The 25,191-nt window shown below is 33.3% G+C and overlaps 1 protein-coding gene across 1 annotated transcript in view; it reads right to left on the bottom strand.

The window, feature by feature from the left end:
• LOC127831604 (uncharacterized) overlaps positions 1-25,191 on the bottom strand; it is a 114,252-nt gene that overhangs the window by 21,414 nt on the left and 67,647 nt on the right. Inside the window, exons 51-63 of the mRNA XM_052356582.1 lie at positions 16,133-16,313; positions 11,697-11,790; positions 11,091-11,160; positions 10,115-10,257; positions 9,696-9,827; positions 9,017-9,077; positions 8,061-8,320; positions 7,571-7,640; positions 3,341-3,585; positions 2,646-2,706; positions 1,157-1,297; positions 420-553; positions 79-133 (exon numbers count right to left, since the gene is read on the bottom strand). Of these exons, the coding sequence (XP_052212542.1) occupies positions 79-133; positions 420-553; positions 1,157-1,297; positions 2,646-2,706; positions 3,341-3,585; positions 7,571-7,640; positions 8,061-8,320; positions 9,017-9,077; positions 9,696-9,827; positions 10,115-10,257; positions 11,091-11,160; positions 11,697-11,790; positions 16,133-16,313 (1,647 nt within the window). The remainder of the gene's footprint in view (positions 1-78; positions 134-419; positions 554-1,156; positions 1,298-2,645; positions 2,707-3,340; positions 3,586-7,570; positions 7,641-8,060; positions 8,321-9,016; positions 9,078-9,695; positions 9,828-10,114; positions 10,258-11,090; positions 11,161-11,696; positions 11,791-16,132; positions 16,314-25,191) is intronic.

Here is a 25,191-nt window from a genome sequence, read left to right as displayed (position 1 = left end):
CTTTAATCGCAGCTTTTCTGCCTTGTCTTATGGTATCAGATAATTTATCATTTAAAATAAGGTATCTAGCAAACATACCCTGATGAAGAAAACAGTTCCCTTTGTGTTCCAAAGCCAATTTCCACACTAAGTCCTGAAAACATCAATTTAATTATTAACATATTTGATAAATAGCATAATATTATATAATGTGTTCAACATAATATAAAATAGTTCAAACACCAGCATGATTTGAAATATTAAGCTCTGTATGTTTCTGAAAAATGAAATAAAAATATTTAATGATATTATAATACAAAAAAAAGAACTTTTAATATTCATGTTTCAGCCATTGTTTTAAGCAAATAAATTTGAGACTTATCTATTTAAATCGAAAGTTGACACTGTTATCTACATGATATAGCTTATGTTCCATGCACCTTTGTAATGAGATGAATAATAACGCAGAAGGTGTTCTCTGAAAATCGTATATTGACTTGGTGATATCCAACTGTTTGTATACATCCATCTATAGTAACGCCAGGGGACTAGGTTATTTGTGTGTTCTATACCCCTGCAAAACAAAGACACACGACTTACGTAAGTTAGTAATGTAAGCAAGAAAAAAGGACAAAATAAACATTTAAAATGTATGCAAAATAATATTGAATCATTTAATTGTTAATACACTTTTGACCATCTTGAACAAAAAATGCATTTTTTTACTAATCCATTATTTATTGAGTCCAGTGGAAAAAGGCATAGAGCCAATTTCTGAAGCAAGAAAACTTTTCTAAATCAATGCACATTATAAACATTTTTTTCTGTCATATAGCTAGGTATAACATTACATAACGTAAAACAGACACTTAAGAATACACATACTAATAAACTTTCAAAGTGGTAATTAAATTATTGAACAGAATTATTTAAAATAGCATTTCTTCTTCTTCTTTCAAGCGCTTCTTTGATATCTTTATATAAATTATAAATAACTAATTTGTCACATGAAACTAATAACTTGTGGAATGCATTTACAGATGGGTTTATATAAAATTTATGGCTTATAATTTGTTTCTTTCAATCAGTGTAACATTGGCATATACATATAAAATGGTATTCATCTTCTAAATCCACGTCATTACAACATAAACAATAACATTTATATTACACCTACTTCTCCAAGTTGTAACTGCCCCCTTGTCCAGTGAAGTTCATATATGAACCCAACACACTGTAGTCTATTGGTGGATACTTTGCTGGGTTAACTACAGTTCCATTCACTTTTATCTGGAAGTCCAAGCGGTTGTAGGAGCTTCTGCAAGTAAAAATAAACTTTATTTTAGGTCATTGATGACCATATGATATCCATACCATGCAGGTTAAGCTTGTATGCAAGTAACAGATAATTAAACGATTGCATTTCCTCCTTAATCAAATAAATGTAACCATATGTCACATGGATTATTATTCTGCTTGAACATTTATAAACAAGAGATGTGTTTGTCAGAAACACTATGCCCCCTACTGCGCCGCTTTGATTTATTATTTAAAAAATATTATTCGGCAGGTTCAGATAATTTTGACAAGGGAAGTAATATTTTTTTAAAGGGATATAATAAAAATATTACTTCCCTTGTAAAAATGATTTGTACCTACCAAATGATAAATAGAAATTATCTCCCTTTAAAGCTAATTACTTCCCTTTGATTTGTTTTTTATTACCTTTGACCTTGAAGGATGACCTTGACCTTTCACCACTCAAAATGTGCAGCTCCATGAGATACACATGCATGCCAAATATCAAGTTGCTATCTTCAATATTGCAAAAGTTATGGAATATGTATAGTTTTCGGACGGACGGACAGACAGACTGACGGACAGTTCAACTGCTATATGCCACCCTACCGGGGGCATAATAAGCAACATCACTTTTAACAACATGACTTCCTAAAACAGATTATTTGTAGCATTTCTATACTAATGGTTCATAGTGGATTTAGTATTGTTTTCTCATGTTTCAGTTGAGAACAAGTTTAAAAATAAAATACCCTTGTCTATTTTTCGAGGTTAGCTGTGTCTATTTTTTGAGGTTAGCTGTGTCTGTTTTTCGAGGTTAGCTGTGTCTATTTTTTGAGGATAGCTTGATTAACTGGTTATTAAGAGGAATTGTAAGACTTAGGCACCTGTACAGCGGTTTTACCATTGAGGACTTTGGTCACACATTAGTAATCGTTGGGTACAAATTTTTATCACCTGCCTTAATCCTTTTCCACTTAGATACGTTTTTTGACGCATTTGTAGTCACTTAGAAAGTTGCATTTTATTAAAGACCTTTCTTAATATATTCCAAGTTTTGAAGGCTTCATTTCCAACCCTTAGATACTGATGAGCAGCAAAGAGCATAAAACCTGAACAAACTGCGATTTACTGGCAGGCTTTTCTGGTTTTATGCTGTTTGCACATAGCTATTTTCACTTTGATTCTGAGTAGTAAAGGGTTTAATAAGGACAATATTATGTAAGTTTCATGTGCACTTCAGCTGAGTAAGTCGGATATTTAAATTGTACATTTCAAAGCATGCTGAGTTTAGCAATATTCTACATAATTATACATTTTAAATATTTCTTCACAAAGTGCGCTGTTTGTGTAAAGCATAAACTTACCCATTATATGAATGTAACTGTTCCTGGTTGATAACGTGAACTGTCGCACAGGGTCCACATCCTGATGGAATACAACATCATACAAGTCTCTCTCTCGGAAAAACAGGCTTAAAGCATGTGCTTAAAGTGTCGTCCCAGATTAACTAATTAAGAACAACCCTTTTTACTTATATTTTATAAATTGTTAAATGGAAGTGCCTTCTTAGGAAACCACTTAAGGTGAAAAGTGTTGTCCCTAATTAGCCTGTGCAGTACTGGGACAACACTTCATCCACATGCATTAAACTCCATTTTAAGGCTAATATATTAAAATAACTTAAATTCATTCACAAACATAAACACGATCTAAACCTTAAAACAACAATAAAAACATCATAGCATTTTAATCATAATTAATTGTGAAAATAAATTATTAAATGGATTAATATGTGTACCTGTATTTTGTGTGTGAGCTTTATACCTTTTTTTCAATCTCCATTTTGTGTCGAATTCAAAACAGCGCGAACAGAACTTGGTTTTACAAAGATTACAGTCATTTCAAGTATTATTATATGATAACTCTTTAATAAAAAACTTAACAATCTTTACGGTATAAAAATAAATATTAAGTCTATGAACATTAATTTTGTACACAAACAAAATGTGTCAATGTATTTAATTTACAAAAAAAAAAAACAACAACAAAAATCACTCACCTCCGTGAGTTGTCATCCAATAATGATGGATTGCAAGTTCGAACTTCTGATAGTCCAACCACGATACTTTCCCTTTCAAATAAAGACTGAAGTAGTAGTCGAGGGTGAAAGAAGACCAGTCTACAGTCTCTATGCCACTTCCTGAGACCAGCTGGAGGTAAACCAGTCCAGATGTTGGCCATGTTTGGGCATTGACGAGTCCGCCCTCTCTGACTAACCCAAACTGGACACGCCACATCCACCCGCTGGAAACAAACAAGCAGCATTCTAGGAAAATGGGGCTTAATGCATGTCAGTAAAGTGTCATCCCAGAAGACGTTGTGAAGTCTGCACAGGCTAATCAGGGACGACACTTTCTGCTTAACCCTTAAAGCGCTGGAGCTGAATTTTAAAGGCCTTTGCAAACAGTTTGGATCCAGATGAGACGCCACAGAACGTGGCGTCTCATCAGGATCCAAACTGTTTGCTATTCTGATAGTATTCTTTGAAAAAAATCGAAGAAAATGCTAATTTTAGAAATTCTGCAGACGACATTTTAGCAGACGACAAATTTCCCAGCATGCAAAGGGTTAATTGTTTAAAGGAAGTCTCTTCTAAACAAAAATCCAGTGAAGGTGGAAAATGTCTTTTCTGATCAGCCTGTGCATACTGCACAAGTTAATCTGGAACAACACTTAAGGCACATGCATTAAGCCAAGTTTTACCAGATCAAGAATCAAATGAGACACAATGATATTTTTTTATTGCTTTTTGACTTAAAAATTTATTTTCTGCTGCTATTATTAGAGTTGTTTATAAATTTATCTTGGTAACAGATGGTTTTCGTAAAATTTTCAAAATGTGACAGTGGTCAATACTTTTACCTAGTGTTAAAATCTGTTTGTACGAAAATTGTATGGAACACTATTTTTATGAAGCAGTACAATATTGTAGTTTAAAAATCATTAATATCCTAGTTATGGAACCATACCAACATCCAAAATATAAACTAAAATTTATTTAAGTAATAAAAGCTTAACCATCAGCCAATCAATATACTCACTATCTATAACAAGACGCCCATGAGGGCCTGAATCGCTCTACTGGTATAAACACTGTGCAAGTTTGGAAAGAATAAGATGGAAACTGTGTACTTAATCGCGCAAACAAGGAGAATTTTCTCAAATTCTAAGGGGAGATTATTGTGTACTTATTTCTCTGATACTGCTCATATTCAATAGGGTTCAAGTCCTCATTGATATAAAGAAACTGCAAATTTGGAAATAATTGGATGAAAACTGTGAAATTAATTGCGTAAACAAGCGGGAATTTCAAAATTTTCTCATATTCAAGGGGAAGTCATTCTGGACTTATTGCTTCGATATTGCTCTTTTTAAACAAGGGCTGTTTGTATAACACGCATGCCCCCCATATTGGCTGTCAGTTGTAGTGGCAGCCATTGAGTGAATACGTTTTTGTCACTGTGACCTTGACCTTTGACCTAGTGACCTGAAAATCAATAGGGGTCATCTGCTAGTCATGATGAATGTACCTATGAAGTTTCATGATCCTAGGCCTAATTATTTTTTATTTATCATCAGGAACCCATTATACTGTTTTGAGTCACTGTGACCTTGACCTTTGACCTAGTGACCTGAAAACTAATAGGGGTCATCTGCCAGTCATGATCAATGTACCTATGAAGTTTTATGATCCTAGGCGTCAGCATTCTTGAGTAATCATCCGGAAACCATTTTACTGTTTCGTGTCACTGTTACCTTGACCTTTGCCCTAGTGACCTGAAAATCAATAGGGGTCATCTGCCAGTCATTATCAATGTACCTATGAAGTTTTATGATCCCAGGCGTAAGCATTCTTGAGTTATCATCCGGAAACTATTTTACTGTTTCCAGTCACTGTGACCTTGACCTTTGACCTAATGACCTGAAAATCAATAAGGATCATCTGCCAGTCATGATCAATGTACCTATGAAGTTTCATGATCCTAGGCGTAAGTATTCTTGAGTTCTCATCCGGAAACCATTTTACTGTTTCGAGTCACTGTGACCTTGACCTTTGACCTAGTGACCTGAAAATCAATAGGGGTCATCTGCCAATTATGATCAATGTACCTATAAAGTTTCATGATCCTAGGCCTAAGCATTCTTGAGTTATCATCCAGAAATCATTTTACTATTTCGAGTCACGGTGCCCTTGACCTTTGACCTAGTGACCTGAAAATCAATAGGGGTCATCTGCCAGTCATTATCAATGTACCTATGAAGTTTTATGATCCCAGGCGTAAGCATTCTTGAGTTATCATCCAGAAACCATTTTACTGTTTCGAGTCACTGTGACCTTGACCTTTGACCTAGTGACCTGAAAATCAATAGGGGTCATCTGCCAATTATGATCAATGTACCTATAAAGTTTCATGATCCTAGGCCTAGGCATTCTTGAGTTATCATCCAGAAATCATTTTACTATTTCGAGTCACTGTGCCCTTGACCTTTGACCTAGTGACCTGAAAATCAGTAGGGGTCATCTGCCAGTCATGATCAATGTACGTAGTATGAAGTTTCATGATCCTAGGCCTTATAGCGTTCTTGAGTTATCATCTGGAAACCATATGGTGGACGGACCGACCGACAGACCGACGGACGAACCGACATGTGCTAAACAATATACCCCCTCTTCTTCGAAGGGGGGCATAAAAAGGGTTTGAGTCCTCATTGATACAAAGACACTGCAAGTTTGCCAAGAATTGGATGAAAATTTTGGACTTTATCACATAACAAAAATGAATTTTTATTTTTTTCTCAAATTCAAGGGGAGATAATTCTGGAATTATAACTCCGTTATTACTCATTTTCAATAGGGTTTGTTTCATCATTCAGATACAGACACTGTTCAAGTTAAGAAATGATTGGATGAAAACTGTGGACTTTATTGCGTAAACAAGCCGTATTTCACTAATTTTCTCAAATTCAATGGGAGATAATTCTGGACTTTTTACTCTGATGTAACCAATTTTCAATAGGGTTCGAGTCCTCATTTATATAAAGACACTGAACAAGTTTGAGAAGAATCGGATGAAAACTGTGGACTTTATCACGTAAACAAGAAAAAGTCTAACACACGCTCAGACGGACGACAGAAACCACGCCATGACATAAGCTCTTCAGGCCTTCGGCCTGTAGAGCTAAAAACAAATTACATCAAGGGTTTTGTAACAGACAAACATGCGGTACCATACCATGGGAATGATGTCACAGTAAGATCAGGGACTCCATAATATATTTACCTATATTAAGTAATTTTTAGTTATGGCATGATGTAGATTTTAGTTTTCTTATAAAGCTGTAAGGGAACTACTGGCTATGGTACTTTTTCGTTATTCCAGTACTCATATTTTTAAGAATTAAAAAAAAAATCAAAATAATATTTCCCATATGGCCCTCTATCCTGATACCAAGTTTCATACTTATATATGTTTAATAACTTTCTTTTTTGAGTTAATCGCAGCTTCCAGATTCGGAACATACACATGGATGCACAGACACATAGACAAACCAGGGATAGAGGTATGCACAGACACACGGACCGACCAAGGGTATCTAGTACTCCTCCGGCTCAATCTTATCATATACAGCAGGGGTAATCACGTTATGAAAAATGGCGAAATTCATGCATAGACAGCAAATTTTTGCCAATTAATACCCTTTATTACTATATTATTAATAACTAAAATGCCACTCGGACTTTCCAGCCATATTGGCAAGGAAGTGATTAGCGTTTATATCATTTCAATTTGCAGCGAGTAAAGTCGAGATAAAGAGCGAATATTAATACGAACAAAACGCTTATCACTTTCTTGCTGATATGGCTGAAAAGTGAGCGGCATTTTAACAATTAACCCTTTCCACAATAAAAGCAAAGTGAAAATGGCTTTTGCAACCAGCATAAAACCAGAACAGCTGGCTGTTCAGGTTTTATGCTGTTGCTGCTCATCAGTATCTAAGAGTTGGAAATGAAGCCTTAAAAACTTGAATTTAGTAAGAAAGGTCTTTAATTAAGTTTGAGTTGCTAAGGGACAACAAATGTGTCAAAATGCATATCTAAGTGGTGGAGGGTAATACAAGTAATAAAGGGTATAACAATGGCGACAAATACCTGTCTCTGCATGGACGTCGCCATCTTATTTGTCACATGATTACCCCCTCTAATATTCAATTGGTTTATTTTTTATACCTTGAAGTGAACACTTGTCTTTGAGTGATGACTCTTATTTCTGTGTCTTTCCACCAATCCAATGTCACGCCTGCAATAATTGCGCAATTAAATAGTTCAATTACTTCATGTTTTTTAAAACATTGGAAATGAGGACTTTAAAAATTGAATCTATATAATAGAATAATATTTTTAATGATAAAATATATAACATGAAATCTTTTGAAATTTGTGTTATAGCTTTATAATTAATAGACATTAAACCTGTCAATTTATTATGAACAGTGATAATGTTGTTTTTCTTTGCTTATATTGTATTACTTTTCAGATTTGTATTGCATGTTGCATGATAATGCTTTATAACATGATGCTACAAAAACTTTATGTGATTTTTTGTTGTTATGCGAAACTTTACTTTAAACATGATTGAACTGACATACTTTTTATTCAATAAAACAAACACATGTAGGAAAAACAATATCATGTCCTCATTGAATTGTTACTTCTTTACCTTGGACATGGGTTAAGAAAAACGTCTTTAATTTGTCGACAAAGCCAGTAGTGACTTGTGTTATTTCTGTGTCTGTGTACACAGTGAACAGAAATCTCGTGTCAATAAGGTAGTCCACGTTCACGGCAGTGTAATTGAATCCGAACTGGCTTGGATAGTTCGCGACAGAAGGCCTCAAAAGGGTGGTGTGAGGATTCTGGACAAAGTAGCCTGCGCCTGCTTCCAGGTAGATGAAATAGACCAGTCGCCAGTAGATGGCGCTGTAACAAGAATAGACGTGTGGTTATTTACTTTTCTTATGTACATGGAATATGCTGATTGTATCAATTGTAATTATGAAAGATGTTTAAAGGCTTTCCCACTCAAAAGCAAAATTAAAATGGCTATGTACAAACAGTATAAAACCAGAACAGCCTTCGAGTAACTCACAATCTGTCGAGGTTTTATGCTGTTTGCCGCTCATCGGTATCTAAGGGTTGAAAATGAGGCCTTTAAACCTTGAATCTTGTAAGAAAACTCTTAAATATAACTTTCTAAGGGACTACACACGTGTTTAAAAATGTATCTAAGTGGTAAAGGGCTTAAGACTTTATGTTATTGTTGTTCTGTAGTTAAAAGGAAACATTGTGCATGTAGATATGAACATGTAATAAAGTAATGGCTAAAGATATTTGGAAATTTTACTTATAAAATAATTTGTATCATTTAATTTGCATGGCCAACAGAAACATTAATAATATCAAAATGTTTCATATTAGTTCAAACAATACTGTTTCATTAACTAACAAACATAGGGATGTTGGCAATATGGTACTAACATGTCTGATAAAAAAATAAGCATATAATTTTAAATATTTTTGAAGAAAATATAATATTGACACATAAGGAGATTTTAAACCTTTTAAAAACTAATATTTTTAAGAAAGAACTTTCAAAAGTCTTGTACAAATTCGCACCCATATCTATCCACAACTTGTTCCTGGTCTTTTATCTTCACTTCCCAGAAACAGTTAGAACCTGTGTTGAGACAAATAAATGCAAGTTTGTGCACGCAAAAAGGGATGCAACTGATTCAGTTATTACAGCTAAACATGTTCCTGCCTTCAGTAATAATTAACAGGCAAGTAATGCGCAAAGATATTTTCTTAAATTCAGTTACTATTGTACAATTACATCACTTTAAACCTAACAAAGAAATCACACTTTTATATACAGCTGTATAGCAAATTAAAAAAAAATAAATAAAATTAAAAATTAATTGACATTCAAAATTGTTGTAATTAAACCAATTATTAAATAATCCATCGAGCTAAGCTATGACAAAATCAAGCTAAATGCATGCATGTAGAGTGTTGTCCTAGATAAGCATGTGCAGTCTGAACAAGCTAATTAGGGATGCCAATTACCACTTAAATAATGTTATTCGTTTAAACAAAATCTCCTCTAAGCCAAAATCCAGTGTAGGCAGAAATCCCTGATTAGCCTGTAGGGACTGCAGAGGCTAATCTGGGACAACACTTCATGCAGTTTTTCCAAAGGGAGGCTCAATAATAAGAAAATTAAATAAATTGGCATTCAAAATGTGTTGTGTGTAAACAATGGAAAAATATACAAATGTAAATATCTTCTGCTCACCCACATGCCGGCACCACTCTAGTTTAATCACACGCTCGAAACCCGCCCAATCCACTTCATACACCATCTCCTTAAAAGTCAGCGTAAAGGCCCAACTTCTTCTCAACACTGTACTGGCCTCATAAGCCTTGTCTAAGAGGTCACAATATACAAAATATATATATTCTTTATATATTTCAATATAAAAGCAACAGCAAAAATTATAAAAGCAACAGCAAAAATAAATGCAACATTCTGCACACAAAGACCTCCGTTATCATACATTTTCTTAAAGGGCATTCTAAGGTGAAACCATTTGAGCAATACAAAATCTATGTCTTGTACAAAACAAAGAAAGAACTCGACACAAATCAAAACCCACTGTTGATTTCTTTAGAGAGTATACCCCTAAATTACTCTATTATTTAGTATAATGTAACCTATAAGGGTATAGGCCTGGTTGCTGATGGAAACCGCCTTGAAGCTGGTTTCCAGGAGCTTCTCTGTGACCCTCTGAACGAACCGGGTCTGGATCGGGTCAATGTAAGGGGTCTTGAGGATGAACGAGATCTGCCAGTATTGTCTGAAAACAATCCCCAAACAAATTAGTCTGGCTCTGATACATGGGGTTTAATGAATGTACGCAAAGTGTCGTCCCAGTTTAGCCTGTGCAGTCTGCCTAACTTGAATTTTTGATGAGAAGAGACTTTCTTTATACGAAAAATATCATAAAAGCGGAAAGTGTTGTTCCTGATTAGCCTGTGCAGACTGCACAGGCTAATCTGGGACAACACGTTACATACATGCATTAAACCTAGTTTTAGCAGAGCCAGGCTCATATGCATGTCATCAGGTCACCGTTGGATACCGTTGGAATTTAAATTAAAAACAAAATGCTGTTAATATTTTGTTTAAAAAAGCTTCATGCATAATCAATCATGTGCATATAATTCTGATATATTATATACATGTAATAATTTAAACATTAACATTTGATTAAGGTAAGAATTATGAAAAAAGGTTTAGCGCTTAGGGTGACTATTACAATTACCAACTGATTTAAACCTTGCACATGAACTTGTGTAGTTCATGGTTAAGTAACAAACATTTCCAAATAGCCTTTAACCTTTTCATCACTCAAAAGCAAAGTGGAAAAGGCTTATGAATAACCAGCATAAAACCAGAACAAACCGTGAGAAACTCACAGCCTGTTTAGATTTAGTGCTGTTTGCTGCTCATCAGTAGCCTAGGGTTGGAAATAAAGACTTTAAATCTTGAATCTATTAAGAGAGGTCTATAATTTAATTTGATTTTCAAAGAGACTGTCAATGTGTAAAAGTGCGTCTCTGAGTGGTTAAGGGTTTAAATATATCAAAGTACATTGTAGAGATTTTGTATTTCGGCAAGCTAACTTACAAGTCGCCAACAAACACTTCTTCTTGATGAATGATTAGCGCTGTAAGGCCGGATGAGTAGGAGTTGAAAGCTATAAAAGAGAAAAGTAACGTTGTTCTAGACTAAAAGTAACATTGTTCTAGACTAAAGTAACGTTAGACTAAAGTAACATTGTTCTAGACTAAAAAACTAAAATATCAGTATGCTAAGCTGTCAGTACATAAAAAATGCCTTTGTAAAAAAGGTTAAAAAAAATTAAACAAGTATAATGCTTGAAGTGTTAGTATATAGATCTCCTTCATATATATGTATTTGTTAAGCATTTGTTTTGTTTTTCTTTTGGTATGTGTTATATATTTTTCTTGCCTAGTCATAATTTTATGCTTCTTAAATGAGACCAGCTCTGGGATATTTGGCCCTATTGTACATGGCTGTGGAAAATGAAACAAAAATTTGTGGAGACTAGATTTTGTTTAGAAGAGACCTTCTTTAAGCGAAAAACCCTTTAAAGCAGAAAGTATCGTCCCTGATTAGTCTGTGGGGACTTTACAGACTAATCTGGGACGACACTTTACACCAATTCATTAAGCCCAGGTTTCCCAGACCGAGGCTCAATTATGAACTCACAGTGCCAGCCTGTGCTCAAGGAATTGATAATGGAGGATGCAACATTGGTGTAATCCAGTTCCGCGATCGCAGAGGTGAACAGCAGTCTCATGACCTGAAAAAATAAAGTTAATAATACTTCTCCTAATAATAATATTAATAATAACAAGATGGCCTAGTTCGCTCACCTGTGAGGAGTCGGTTCATCCATCAGACCAAACATCAAACTTTGCTTACCAAAAAAATATTATGACCAAGATTCATAAATTCTGAAACAAAATTGTGACCTCTAGAGTGTTTACAAGGATTTTGTATAATATCATAAACATTTTGACAATCTAAGGGCAATAATTCAGGCATTTATTATGCGATTTTGCTCATTGTCAACATTGACTGAGATCTTGTGGCCATACAGCTTCTCAGCAACTTTGATAAAGAATGCTTGAAAAATGTGAATGCTAGAGTGTTTACAAACCAAATGTGGACGGACAGACAGACGATGGACAAAGACCGATCCTAAAACCTCACCTGAGCAATCAGGTGAGCTAAAAAGTGTGTTTTTTTCACCGATCTGAGCCATTTTCCAATTTGTTCGAGATATCAATAAAACCAATGTCTTAACTAAGTTTCACAATGATTAGGCAAAACATGTGACTTCTAGAGTGTTCACAAGGTTTCTCTATAGTCATATAAGGAAAACTGCCCCACCCCCCACTAGCGGCCATGTTTTTAGACCGATTGGGAACATCTTTGAACTCATCTGAGATATAACTACAAGAGGGCCATGATGGCCCTGAATCGCTCACCTGACTCATTAAGATCAGATGAAAACTATGACCTCTATTGTCTACACAATGTTTTTCTATGATTTGACCTAGTGACCTAGTTCCTGACTCTAGATGACCCAAAAACAATCCCAATCCAGATTTCATCAAGATAAACATTCTGACCACAGTTCAGAAATATTGGATGAAAACTGTGACCTCTATTGTCAACACAAGGTTTTTCTATTTATTTGACCTAGATTTTTAACCCCAGATGACCCAAATACAATCCCACCCAGATTTCATCAAGAATTCTGACCAAATTTCATAAAGGTTGGATGAAAACTGTGATCTCTAATGTCTACACAAGGTTTTTCTATTATTTGACCTAGTGACCTAGTTTTTGACCCCAGATGACCCAAATAAAATCCCAACCCAGATTTCAACAAGATAAACATTCTGACCAAATTTCATAAAGATTGGATGAAAACTGTGACCTCTATTGTCTACAGAAGGTTGTTCTATTATTTGACCTAGTGACCTTGTTTTTGACCCCAGATGACCCAAATACAATCCCAAACCGGATTTCATCAAGATAAACATTTTGACCAAATTTCATCAAGATTGGATGCAAACTGTGACCTCTACTGTCTACACAAACAAATTGTTGACGGACGGACGCACGGACACACGCAGGCACGCACAACGGACGCCGGACATCACACGATCACATAAGCTCACCGTGTCACTTCATGACAGGTGACCTAAAAATATGTGTCGGAGATAAACATGAACAGTTGTGGTTAAAATCCCATAGAAACAAGGGCTGTTTGTAAAACATGCATGCCCCCCTATATGGGCTATAAGTTGTAGTAGCAGCCATTGTGTGAATACGTTTTTTGTCACTGTGAATGGTGGTGGTGGTGGTGGTGGTGGTGGTGGTGGTGGTGGTGGTGGTGGTGGTGGTGGTGGTGGTGGTGGTGGTGTAGTAGTAGTAGTAGTAGTAGTAGTAGTAGTAGTAGTAGTAGTAGTAGTAGTAGTAGTAGTAGTAGTAGTAGTAGTAGTAATAGAAGTTGTAGTAGTAGTAGTAGTAGTAGTAGTAGTAGTAGTAGTAGTAGTAGTAGTAGTAGTAGTAGAAGTAGTAGTAGTAGTAGTAGAAGTATTATTATTATTATTAGTAGTAGTAGTAGTAGTAGTAGTAGTAGTAGTAGTAGCAGTAGCAGTAGCAGAAGCAGTAGCAGCATTACAAGACCAATACTTAAGAATGATCAAATGGGAAAAGGTAACCTAGCACTGGCAGTAAATATGGGGCTCATTTACAGGTCAGATTTGGAATCTCTGCTGTAAAATGAGATTTTGAATGAATTAAAGGGAGGCAAATCTGTAATAAAAAGAACATGCATAAACCGTAGTTGTTTCCCTTGTTTGAACCATGCTAAATCCTTACAAGTTTGGAAAGAATTGGATGAAAAATTTGGACTTTATTGCATAAACACCATTTTCTCAATTCAAGGGGAGGTAATTCTGTACTTCATATATGGACCAATAATGCTCATTTTTTGTAGGGTTTGTGTCCTCATTGATATAAAGACACTGTGCAAATTTGGAAAGGATCGGACAAAAAATGTGGAAGATTTTTGAAAGTTTTCACAAAATAGGCAAAAACGAATAAACATGCAAAGTTCAACGAGCTCCTGCGGCCATGTTTTTTGACGAATCAAATTTCTTTGAACAACTTTTCAGGGGAGCCTTCAAAGGTCATCCCTGTGAAATTTTTTGAAAATCTGATGAGCGGTTTCTGACAAGAAGATTTTTTAAGGTTTTTACCATATATGGTCATGGCGGCCATCTCGGTTATGTGATCAAATTTTTTTTAACAATTCTTTTGTCCCATGACCTAGGGATGCTCCACATGAAATTTAGTTGAAATTGGCTCAATGGTTTAGTAGAAGAAGATGTTTACAAATTGTTTACAGACAGACAGACAGACAGACAGACAGACGGACGGACGGACGGACGCCGGACGGTGAGTGATCACAATAGCTCACCCCGAGCTATCGCTCAGGTGAGCTAAAAACCAATGTTTTCACCAAGTTATATGATGAATGGGCAAAAAATGTGACTTCTACAGTGTTAACAAGCTTTTGTGAATATATATACGGAAAATGCGTCCCCCCCCCTAGCAGCCATGTTTTTCAACGGACTAGAACCATTTTCAAACTTAACTTTTGAATCTAGGAAACAAATGTTCTGACCAAATTTCATGAAAATCGGGCGAAAAATGTGACTTCTTGAGAGTTCACATGTTTTCACTATATACATATGGGGAAAACTGCCCTTCCACTAGCAGCCATGTTTTTTCACCGATCTGGACCATTTTCAAACTCGTCCGAGATATCAATAAAACCAATGTTTTGACCAAGTTTCATGATGATTGGGCAAAAATGGTGACTTCAAGACTGTTCACAAGGTTTCTCTATAGCCAAATAAGGAAAACTGCCCTGGCCACTGGTGGCCATGTTTTTCAATGGACAGGAACCACTTTTGAACTTAACCAACATATCATTAAGACAAACATTTTGACAAAGCTACATGAAGAACATTTTGACAAAGTTACATGAAGATTGGGCATAAAATGTGACTTCTACAGTGTTTACAAGGTTTTTCTTTTTTTTAACCTAGTGACATACTTTTTGACCCAGTTTTAAACTCGATCGAGGTATCATTGGGACAAATCTTCTGACCAAGTTTCATGAAGATCGGACAAGAAATGTGGCCTCTAGAGTGTTTACAAGGTTTCTCAACAGCCAAATAAGGAAAACTGCCCTGCCCAATGGCGGCCATGTTCTTCAACGGACCGGAACAACTTTTGAATTCAACCAACATATCATTAAGACAAACATTTTGACAAACTTACATGAAGATTGGGCATGAAATGTGACTTCTACAGTGTTTACAAGGTTTGTCATTTTTTGACCTACTGACCTAGTTTTTGAACCAGCATGACCCAGTTTCGAACTAGATCGAGGTATCATTGGGACAAATCTTCTGACCAACTTTCAGGAAGATCGGACAAGAAATGTGGCCTCTAGAGTGTTTACAAACCAAATTTGGACGACCAACGGACAAAGACCGATCACAAATGCTCACCTGAGCAATCAGGTGAGCTATTAACAAAAAATATATATATAAAGTAGCATTCTGGAAAAACTGGGCTTAACACATGTTCATAAAGTGTCGTCCTCTTTTATGGATTTTTTCCTTTAAAAGAAGTCTCTTCTTAGAGAAAATCCATTTGAGGTGAAAAGTGTTGTCAGTAATTAGCCTGTTTGCACTGCATTAAGCCTAGGCTTCCCTGAATAAAGGGCTTTGAAAAAATAAAAATAATAATAATAATGATAATAATGCTTCAGGCATGTTACTATAGGACAAAATAAATATTTAAGTCACTATGCATGCACTTAATATAAACTGTCAACATAAATCTTAAGGTCAGTACCCAAAAATGTAATTGCTGTGTTTAATGATAACATCTAGAACTAATACCAATTGGTACATTACCAATTAAAATATTAATGCAACAAAACTTTTATCACAATACCATTTACGGGAAGCATTTTTAAAACAACTACAACACAGTTACATATTTATGTATTGGCTTGATAAAAATTGCTAATGTTCGCTCTAAATTACCTCTTGTTCATAATACAGCTGCGCTCCAGGCATGTGCGTGTAGTTCTGACCCAGACCATTTGCCGTATTCAAATGTCCGTTGATGTATGACACAATTGCAGGTAGGTTGCCATAGTAATACTGGGCATGATGCACTATACCGTTGTAGCTGACCAAGTATCGAAATGTGTTGACCACTTCACTGTAACAAAAAGTAGTGATTAACCCTTTATCACTCAGATACGCACTTTGATGCATTTGTAATCCCTGAGAAAATATTATTGAATTAAAAACCTTTCTTATCAGATTCAAGTTTTAAAAGCTTCATTTCCAGCCCTACGATACTGATGAGCAGCAAACAGCATAAAACCTAAACAGACAACGAGTTTCTTGCAGGCTGTTCTGGTTTTATGCTGGTTGCATGTAGCCATTTTCACTTTCATTCTGAGTGGGAAAGAGTTAAAATAAAGTCATTATTTTTTATGAAGCCATTACAATATTGTAGTCATAACAAAAGTGTTGGCATTACAAAGATGCTACAAAGTCATCGCAATAATGAAGACAGGGGGGAGTGAGTGAGCGTGGTCAAGGGAGGACGTGTGTTTATGTCGGGGCAGAAATTATTGGATTTAAGTGTGAAAAAAGGATACTAGAGTGCGAATTTTTGGACTAACAGGAATACAAAATCGCCTGTATCAAACAAAGTCAGTACTTTTTGTGATATTACAAAACATAAACATAATGTAGATGATTTTATTTTTTCGAATCTACAAAGGTAGTAGGTTATAGGCGGCCATCTTAGCTAGTTGATCGACTCTATGCATGAGGATATCATGACTTAGCCTCCTAATACAAAACTAAAATGATAGTATAGTTACCAAAAAAGTCAAAGCGATCAAAACAATGCGATGACCTATGCATCTAAAAAAAAACACAGCTCCAGCAGCAGTGAGTTAGACATAAGCTTAAAATCAACTAAAGACAATGACATACATGATAATAAAATAAAACAGAAAAAGAAGAAAGGAAAACAGCATTCAAATCATAACACAATAAGCGAAATACCTGAACATGAAATACTAGAAACTAACAAAGTACAAGGTTACGAAATGGCAGAAATAAAAAAGGCCCTAGCGGATATAAATACAAAACTAGAAAACTTGTTCTCTGGCAAAGATTCCAGCTTTAAACTGATGATAGTGGACATCATTAATCAAACAAAAAAAACGAGTTCCTGAAATCGGTCGAAAACAGAATCTAAATTCTTGAAGGTAAATTATTTGAAAAGGAAAAGGAAAATGATGAACTAAAAGAACAAGTCAAACTGCTAGAAAAACAAGTTGAGCAAAACCATGAACAAGCCAAACAAAATGCAATTAACATTCAAGAATATGTTAACTATCATTCTGGGCAACTCAATTCCTCAGAATAATACAGCCGACGAAATAATGTCCGTATATTCAGTATTCCGAAAGAGCCAAAACCAACACACAGTGGTCAAACTTTAAGCGAATCGGCTGAAATTACAACACAAAAAGTTTTAGAACAACTAAACCAGAAAATCAAAGGGCTAAATCTTCAAATCGGCGACATTGAAATATCGCATCGTTTAGGCAAGGTCAAGGACGGATTTACAAGGCCGATTATCGTCAAATTTGTGTCAAGGCAGAAACGGAACTTCGTTATGACCAACAGGAAGCAGTTTAAAGGATCGAATATCTACATCAATGAAGACCTTACACACATCAATCAAAAGGTTCTGATGACAATAAAAAGGACATTGCCTGAAAACAGATCTGTTTGGTCGTGGGACGGACACTTATTTCATAAATCAACAAAGGATGTAGTCCGGCCAATCGCAAATGACGAGTCCAAGCATTGGATGGGGGCAGACTGGCCGAAGCTGATTAACAGGTTATATTGCATAAAATAGACAGCCTTTTCTTTCATTGAACACTATCTTATGAACGCTTACACGAAAAAACACAGTTCCTTGTGTTTTTTTCAAACCTGTATCAACAGTGTTTTCTTTAGCCCTGAATGTCAATGATTGCTTCCTAAACTATGTTTATTTTTGCAAATCCACGTTGTTGTGTAGTTGTTCTCTTTTTGTCTTCATGACCGTGGGTACAATTATTGTGAATGACATTCAGAACTACTTTGATTGCGCAAATTCATACATTTTGATCAACATATATAATTAAATAAAATCGCGTATGTGAAAAAGCACAGATTGAGCCATTTATAAAAGTATAACACATATTGAAAGACACTAGTAATAATCATGATATGCAAACATTATTTGAAGCTCAGCTTGAGCAATTTATAAAAGTATAACACATATTGAAACCATAAGTTATAATCGTGATATAGAAATAGTATGTGTATGATACTAGAAACTACTTTGATAGCGCTAATTAATACATTTGGATCAATATATATAATTAAATAAAATCACGTGCATGCACAAGCACGGCCTGAGCTATTTATAATATTATAATAACACACATAGAAAAACATAAGTAACAATCGCGATATATAAAAACTGTGCTGATTAAGTGTTATGTATACTATTTTTATTATTAAGAAATGAGTTAAATCTTGTTTTGTTACATTAACCACTAAGTAATAATCGTGATATATTAAAACTGTGCTGATTAAGTGTTATGTTTATTATTTTTATTATTAAGAAATGAATTAAATATTGTTTTGTTACAATTAACAACTCAGTAATAATCGCAATATATAAAAACTGTGCTGATCAAGTGTTATGTATACTATTCTTATTATAAAGAAATGAATAAGATATTGTTTTGTTACCATTAACCACTTAGTAAGTCTTGTACAACATGTTATATACGGTTATTAATATATTTTCCTTTTTGCTTTTATAATAACTTCAGCCGTAAACAAGATTCTCGTAATATGTACTGATTGTAAAAAGATGTTATCAAATTTATACGCATATAAAGGTTAATTGACGCAATTGATCATCAACCTATGCATACTGAGCAGGACATTAGAGATAGTTTTTGTACATGTGCACGTGAATAGTTAATGTTAACTGACTCGAATAAGTATATAATTATGTATACGGAGCTAAACTCATCGATAGTTGCGTGCATGTGTACTTGAATAGTTTCGAAAGAATGCTTATTGAAATATATTAATAATCATTGTAATACAACAAAACCTGGAAATACTGTACAAAACACTGTTATTGTATTGTATGATGTATATATAACTTAACATTTAACCTGTTCATTAATGTAAACATACAATATTATTGTTTTCAGGTTAGAAAGAAACAGTAACTTTTGTTTTTCATAATTTTGTTCATGTTTATGCTTTTTTAATATGTTCTACTTATAAAACATGCATAAATTATTTAGAACACACAATTAACTCAAACAGCAATTTAGCATGCTGTTACCCTTTTTTAAGTTGTACAGTATTACTGTACGCTAAAGATGTTATATCATTTTTTTCATATTTTACTTATTTTAAAATACTAGAACTTGTTTGTACGTACAATTAACACATTAAATATGAACTTGTGCAGATTTGTTTTTTTTTTTCATGACTATCGTTCACCATGTACTAAGAAATGCGCATTTTAACCGTTTCTTTGTTAACTGAAATATTCGTGCGTTTTTTTTGTGTTATGCCTTTTGTTTGTTTTTGTTGTTTTTTTTCTAACTATATAGACACTTTAGTAGCTTAAAAAACTCCATTTACCACTTAAAACATTATTATTATCGTCGATAATTATAAATCCTTCGCCATTTATTAAAAAAAGTAACTAAAATGTTAAAAAGAAGAAGGATTAAGTAATTGCATTTGAAAAAGTACAACATGTTCCTTGATGCATCATCTCTGTTTTTTGTCAAATTTCGTTTTTCGACACTCAAACAACAAAAACTCCAACAATATAAATATCTAACTTTGCAAGTCGCATATTATACTTTATACGTATTATACAACCTACCTTTAAGAATTCTTTAATGACATACAAGACACTATGACAAACACTATGAATCAAACAATTCAAATATCAGTTGACATAAAAACAAACTTGATTAAAAACAAATGTTATAACATGGGCTATGTATTACATAAATGGAAACCATAATACTAACATTAAACGTGAGGGGTTTAGAAAACAAAGATAAAAGAATGCAAGTGTTTGAATGGCTATACAGTCTTAACTATTCGATTTACATGTTACAAGAGACACATTTGAGTAACTCTAATTATGAAATATGGAAACATGACTGGTCTGGTCAATATGTTTATAGTGGATAAAAGTCAAATAACGAAGGTGTAGGGATATTTTTACATCCAAATAGTGACACGGAACTATTAAACTTCACTGAAATTGTTATTGGAAGGTTAATAGCTGTACGTAGACATTAAAATACAAGATATTACCATCACACTTATTAACATTTATGGGTCAAACAAAGATGATCCATATATATTCTCAAAACTAAATAGCTTTTTATTGTCAAATGCTGATAAAAAAATATTATAGGCGGAGATTTTAATATTGTCTTAACAGGACTTGACAAGAAAAACGGTAATTGTAATACCCATAAAACCTTCAGAAAATCTCTTATAGATTTAATGGCCACCAATGAACTCAGCGACATCTGGAGCATAAAACATCCAGACAAAAACCAATTCACATGGCACTCCAATTGTAAATTACATATATTCTGCAAACTTGACTTCTTCTTGATATCAAATAACTTATGTAATCTTATATCAAAATGTAACATAAAACCTGGATATAAAACGGACCACTCTCTTGTACAGTTAAACATAGATAATTTACTCTTAGGAAAAGGACGTGGGTACTTTAAAGTTAATAATTCCTTTCTACTATTTGTTGAATATCAAAACAAAATAAAGCAAAGTATCAATGACATAACGAATTTAAATAAAGAATGTAATCCAAACACTGCAATGTGGGAACTAATTAAGAGTACAATTCGTAATGAAACAATAAAATACTGTACAATAAAAAACAAAAAATCTAAAAAGGAAGAAGAAGAGTTAATTAAAGAAATCACGACACTACAACAAAATTTAATAAAAAAAATGCAACTCTACTGATTCTATAAAAAATATAACAAACATAATATAAGCTAAACAACAAAAACTAGAACACATTTATGATAAAAAGGTAATGGATATATTTTAAGATCAAAAGCTATTCAGGTTGAAGGAAATGAAAAAAAAATCAACATACTTTGCCAACCTAGAAAAACGGAGAGCCGAAAAGAAAACAATTCATAAATTGATTGTTGATAACATAGTGTTAAAAGATAAAGACAAAATATTTGAAGCAGAAGCCAACTATTATGAAACACTTTATAAACAGAATCATACAGAAGAAACTGCATCGTAATTATTTAATGTACCTTTAAATAAACTAAACGAAGAGCAAAAAGTACAATGTGAAGGCAAACTTACTGATTATGAATGTGGTTGTGCATTATTAGAAATGGCGAATTATAAAAGCCCAGGCTCTGACGGACTAACTGTTGAATTTTATAAAATATTCTTGCCAACATTAAAAGAATACTATACCAAATCAATTAACTATTCTTTTTACAATGGTGAACTAACTGCTCTACAAAAACAGGGTATAATTAACCTTATTCCTAAGTCAGATAAAAACTTGGATTACCGGTACATTTCAAACTGGTGACCAATTAGTCTGTTTAATATCGATTACAAAATTGCAACTAAATCTATAGCTAACCGTTTGAAAAAAGTATTAAATAAAATAATTAGTTATGACCAAACAGGTTTCTTGAAAAACAGATATTTAGGTGAAAATGTTAGATTAATATTCGATGTAATTGAATATCTTGAAAGTCACAATAAGCCTGGACTGTTAGTCTTTGCAGACTTCGAAAAAGCATTCGACAGCTTGAACCACTCTTTTATCTTACATTGTTTTGATCATCTCAATTTCGGACCACAGCTTATTCAATGGATTAAAGTATTTTACAATGATATAAATAGCATCATTATAAACAATGGTAATCTTTCTAGAAGCTTTAAAATAGAAAAAGGAGTTCGGCAAGGTTGTCCACAATCGTCGTCCTTATTTATTTTATGTTTGGAAATTCTATCCAATCATATAAATACTAATGCAATGATTAAAGGAATAAAAATCAATGACCCAGAAATTAAGCAAACCTTTTTTGCAGACGATGCAACTTTTGTCAATGATGGATCAGCAACCTCCTTTGAAACACTAGTGAAAACCCTCCATAAATTTAGAAAAATATCGGGGCTAAACCTTAACTCAACAAAATCCACTGTTATGAGAATTGGATCTCTAAAAAACTCAAACTTTGAATATTGTACCGAAAAAAAGTTTACTTGGACATCTGATGGGGCAAAAACTCTAGGAATGAATTTTTATAATCAGCATAAACTTAATATAGAAAAAAACTTAATGCCAAAAATTTAAGACTTTGAAGCCTGCTTAAAACAGTTTTAGCAACATAGAAAACTTACCCTAATGGGAAAAATTACTGTTATAAAAACGTTTGCATTACCGAAGTTAATTTATCCATTTTTGGTTCTCCCAAATCCACCAAAGCAAGTAAAAGATGGATTAATAACAACTATGTTTAAATTTATTTGGGATGATAAACCAGACAAAATCAAAAGAAAACGATTACATCAACCTTATGAAAATGGAGGCTTAAAACTTACAGACATTAATTTCTTTTTGAACGCTATTAAAGCAGGCTGGGTTAAACGATTCCTAGATGAAAACAATCATGGCAAATGGAAACTCTTACTACACGAAAAGCTCAAACATTCTGGTACCATTCTAATATTTGAAAGTAACTTAGATGAAGCTATAATTCATGACATTAGTAAAGAAAATATATTTTTGATAGATATACTTACCGCATGGCAAAACATCAAGAACGAATATAACTGTTCAAAAGGGGGCATTCCTTTATGTAAACAAGTCATATGGAATAACAAAAATATAAAAATAAATAACAAATCCATATTTCTGGTAAACTGGTTTAACAATGGTATAAAAACAATTGGACACTTATATAATTATAAAAAAAATACATATTATACGTTAAATGAAATACAACGCTTATATAATATAAATCCACTTGAATTTTTAAATTATTATTCACTATTATCTGCAATTCCCAAAGAATATAAAACATTATTGCAAACACAAGGGATTAACACTTTAACAATGTCGGAAGAAACTTTTGGTAATTTGATATATAATACCAAACAAATAAATAAAACACTTTATAACATACAACAAAAAACATAAAATACAATTGATAACTGTACTGAAATGAAATGGGACAAACAATTGAATCTTAAAGAAAATACAGACTGGAAAAAAATATATACGATTCCATTTAAGTGAACGATTGATACATATCTACGCAATTTTCAATACAAGTTTTTATCTAGAATAGTACCAACAAATAGATTTTTAACCAAATGTGGACTGAAAGCATGTAGCTTGTGTGATTTTTGCCAATCAATATTGAAACAATTGACCATTTATTTTGGGAATGCACCTACATTCAAGAAATAATGGACACAACTGCAACACTTTCTCAAAGATGTGAACATTGACATACAATTAAGCAAAGAAATGGCCTTTCTTGGTTTTATGGACAAAAAAGTATACAATCATGTTCTAAATTTTATACTAATTTTAATGAAAATGTTTATATTTAAAATGAAAATAAAAAAATGATCCCAAATTTCAATATTTTTCTAAATTATCTCAAGATAAAAATACAGACAGAAGCAGAAATTGCCCTCATTAAAAACAAATATGAAACACATAATCAAAAATGGATCCACCTCATACAATATTTTTCAACCAACAGAACTTCTCTTTAGTACATATTAATTTTTGCCCATGCTCTCAACCATTTGAACCTATGTTTAAAATGTCAAACGCAAAGTACTAACAATACCATAATCAAGAAATATTGTACTATGTATTGTAAATGCTTTTAAATTACTTGATATTTTTCTTGGACCATTTAAACAAAAATATGTATTGTTTGTATGTATGTAAGTGCGAACGTGCATGCGTGTACGTGCGCGGGTGTGTGTGCGTGTGTATGTAAAAGCGAGTGTGAAATCGCCTGAGTGCATGCCTTTTATTTGCCTCTCATGTGAAATGATAAATACTGACAATGAATGTTGTACGTGTGTGAACTATATGAATGAATGCACTGTATATTGTTTCACTCTTTTGAAAATCTAAAACGAAATTATGAACGAGTGATCCATATATGTTATATTATATTAGCAATGTGTTATGTGTGAACATGTAAATGCTGCATATGTATATGTCAAACATGGTAAAATAAATGAAAAAAAAGAAAAAGAAAAAGAAATAATGAAGTCATAAACAGAATGTAGTATAAAAAAAACTTTGTCATAAAAACAATACAGTCTTCACAAATATGAGTTAATTATCTTACTTTATTTATTATAAAACTGTAGTATTTAAAAAAATGTAGTTTTTACATAAATGTAATAATTACTAAAATTTTGTAATTACACCAATGTAGTCATTAAACAAATGTAGTTATAACATCAATTTAGTCATTAGAAAAAATGATAGTCATTACATAATTGTAGATCATTATGAAATAATGAAGTCATAATAAAAATGTAGTTATTCAGATATTGTAGTTAATACAAACAAAAAATTATTACAACAAAAAAGTTGTTACAAAAATGTTGTCGTTGCCAAAATTTAGTCATTCCAAACTTGAAGAAATTACATTTATATTGTCATTACAAAAACAAGGTCATTACAAATATGTAGTCATTGCAAAAGGTCAACTGTACAATAGTGTAGTCATTTAAAAATATAGTCATTTCTGAAATTTAACAATGTATTTTTCTACAAAAAAGTAGTCATAATGTTGCAATATTGTCTACACCCTATACATTTATTCTGAATTTATATTTATCAAAAACCAGTTCTTAAAAATGAGATGATATTTTAGTATTACTGTAACAACGGATTTTCTGATGCC

Source organism: Dreissena polymorpha, chromosome 5 (assembly GCF_020536995.1).
Source record: "Dreissena polymorpha isolate Duluth1 chromosome 5, UMN_Dpol_1.0, whole genome shotgun sequence".
NCBI lineage: Eukaryota > Metazoa > Mollusca > Bivalvia > Myida > Dreissenidae > Dreissena > Dreissena polymorpha.
Note: the sequence above shows the minus strand (reverse complement) of the source record. Positions and strands in the feature narration are given on the sequence as shown.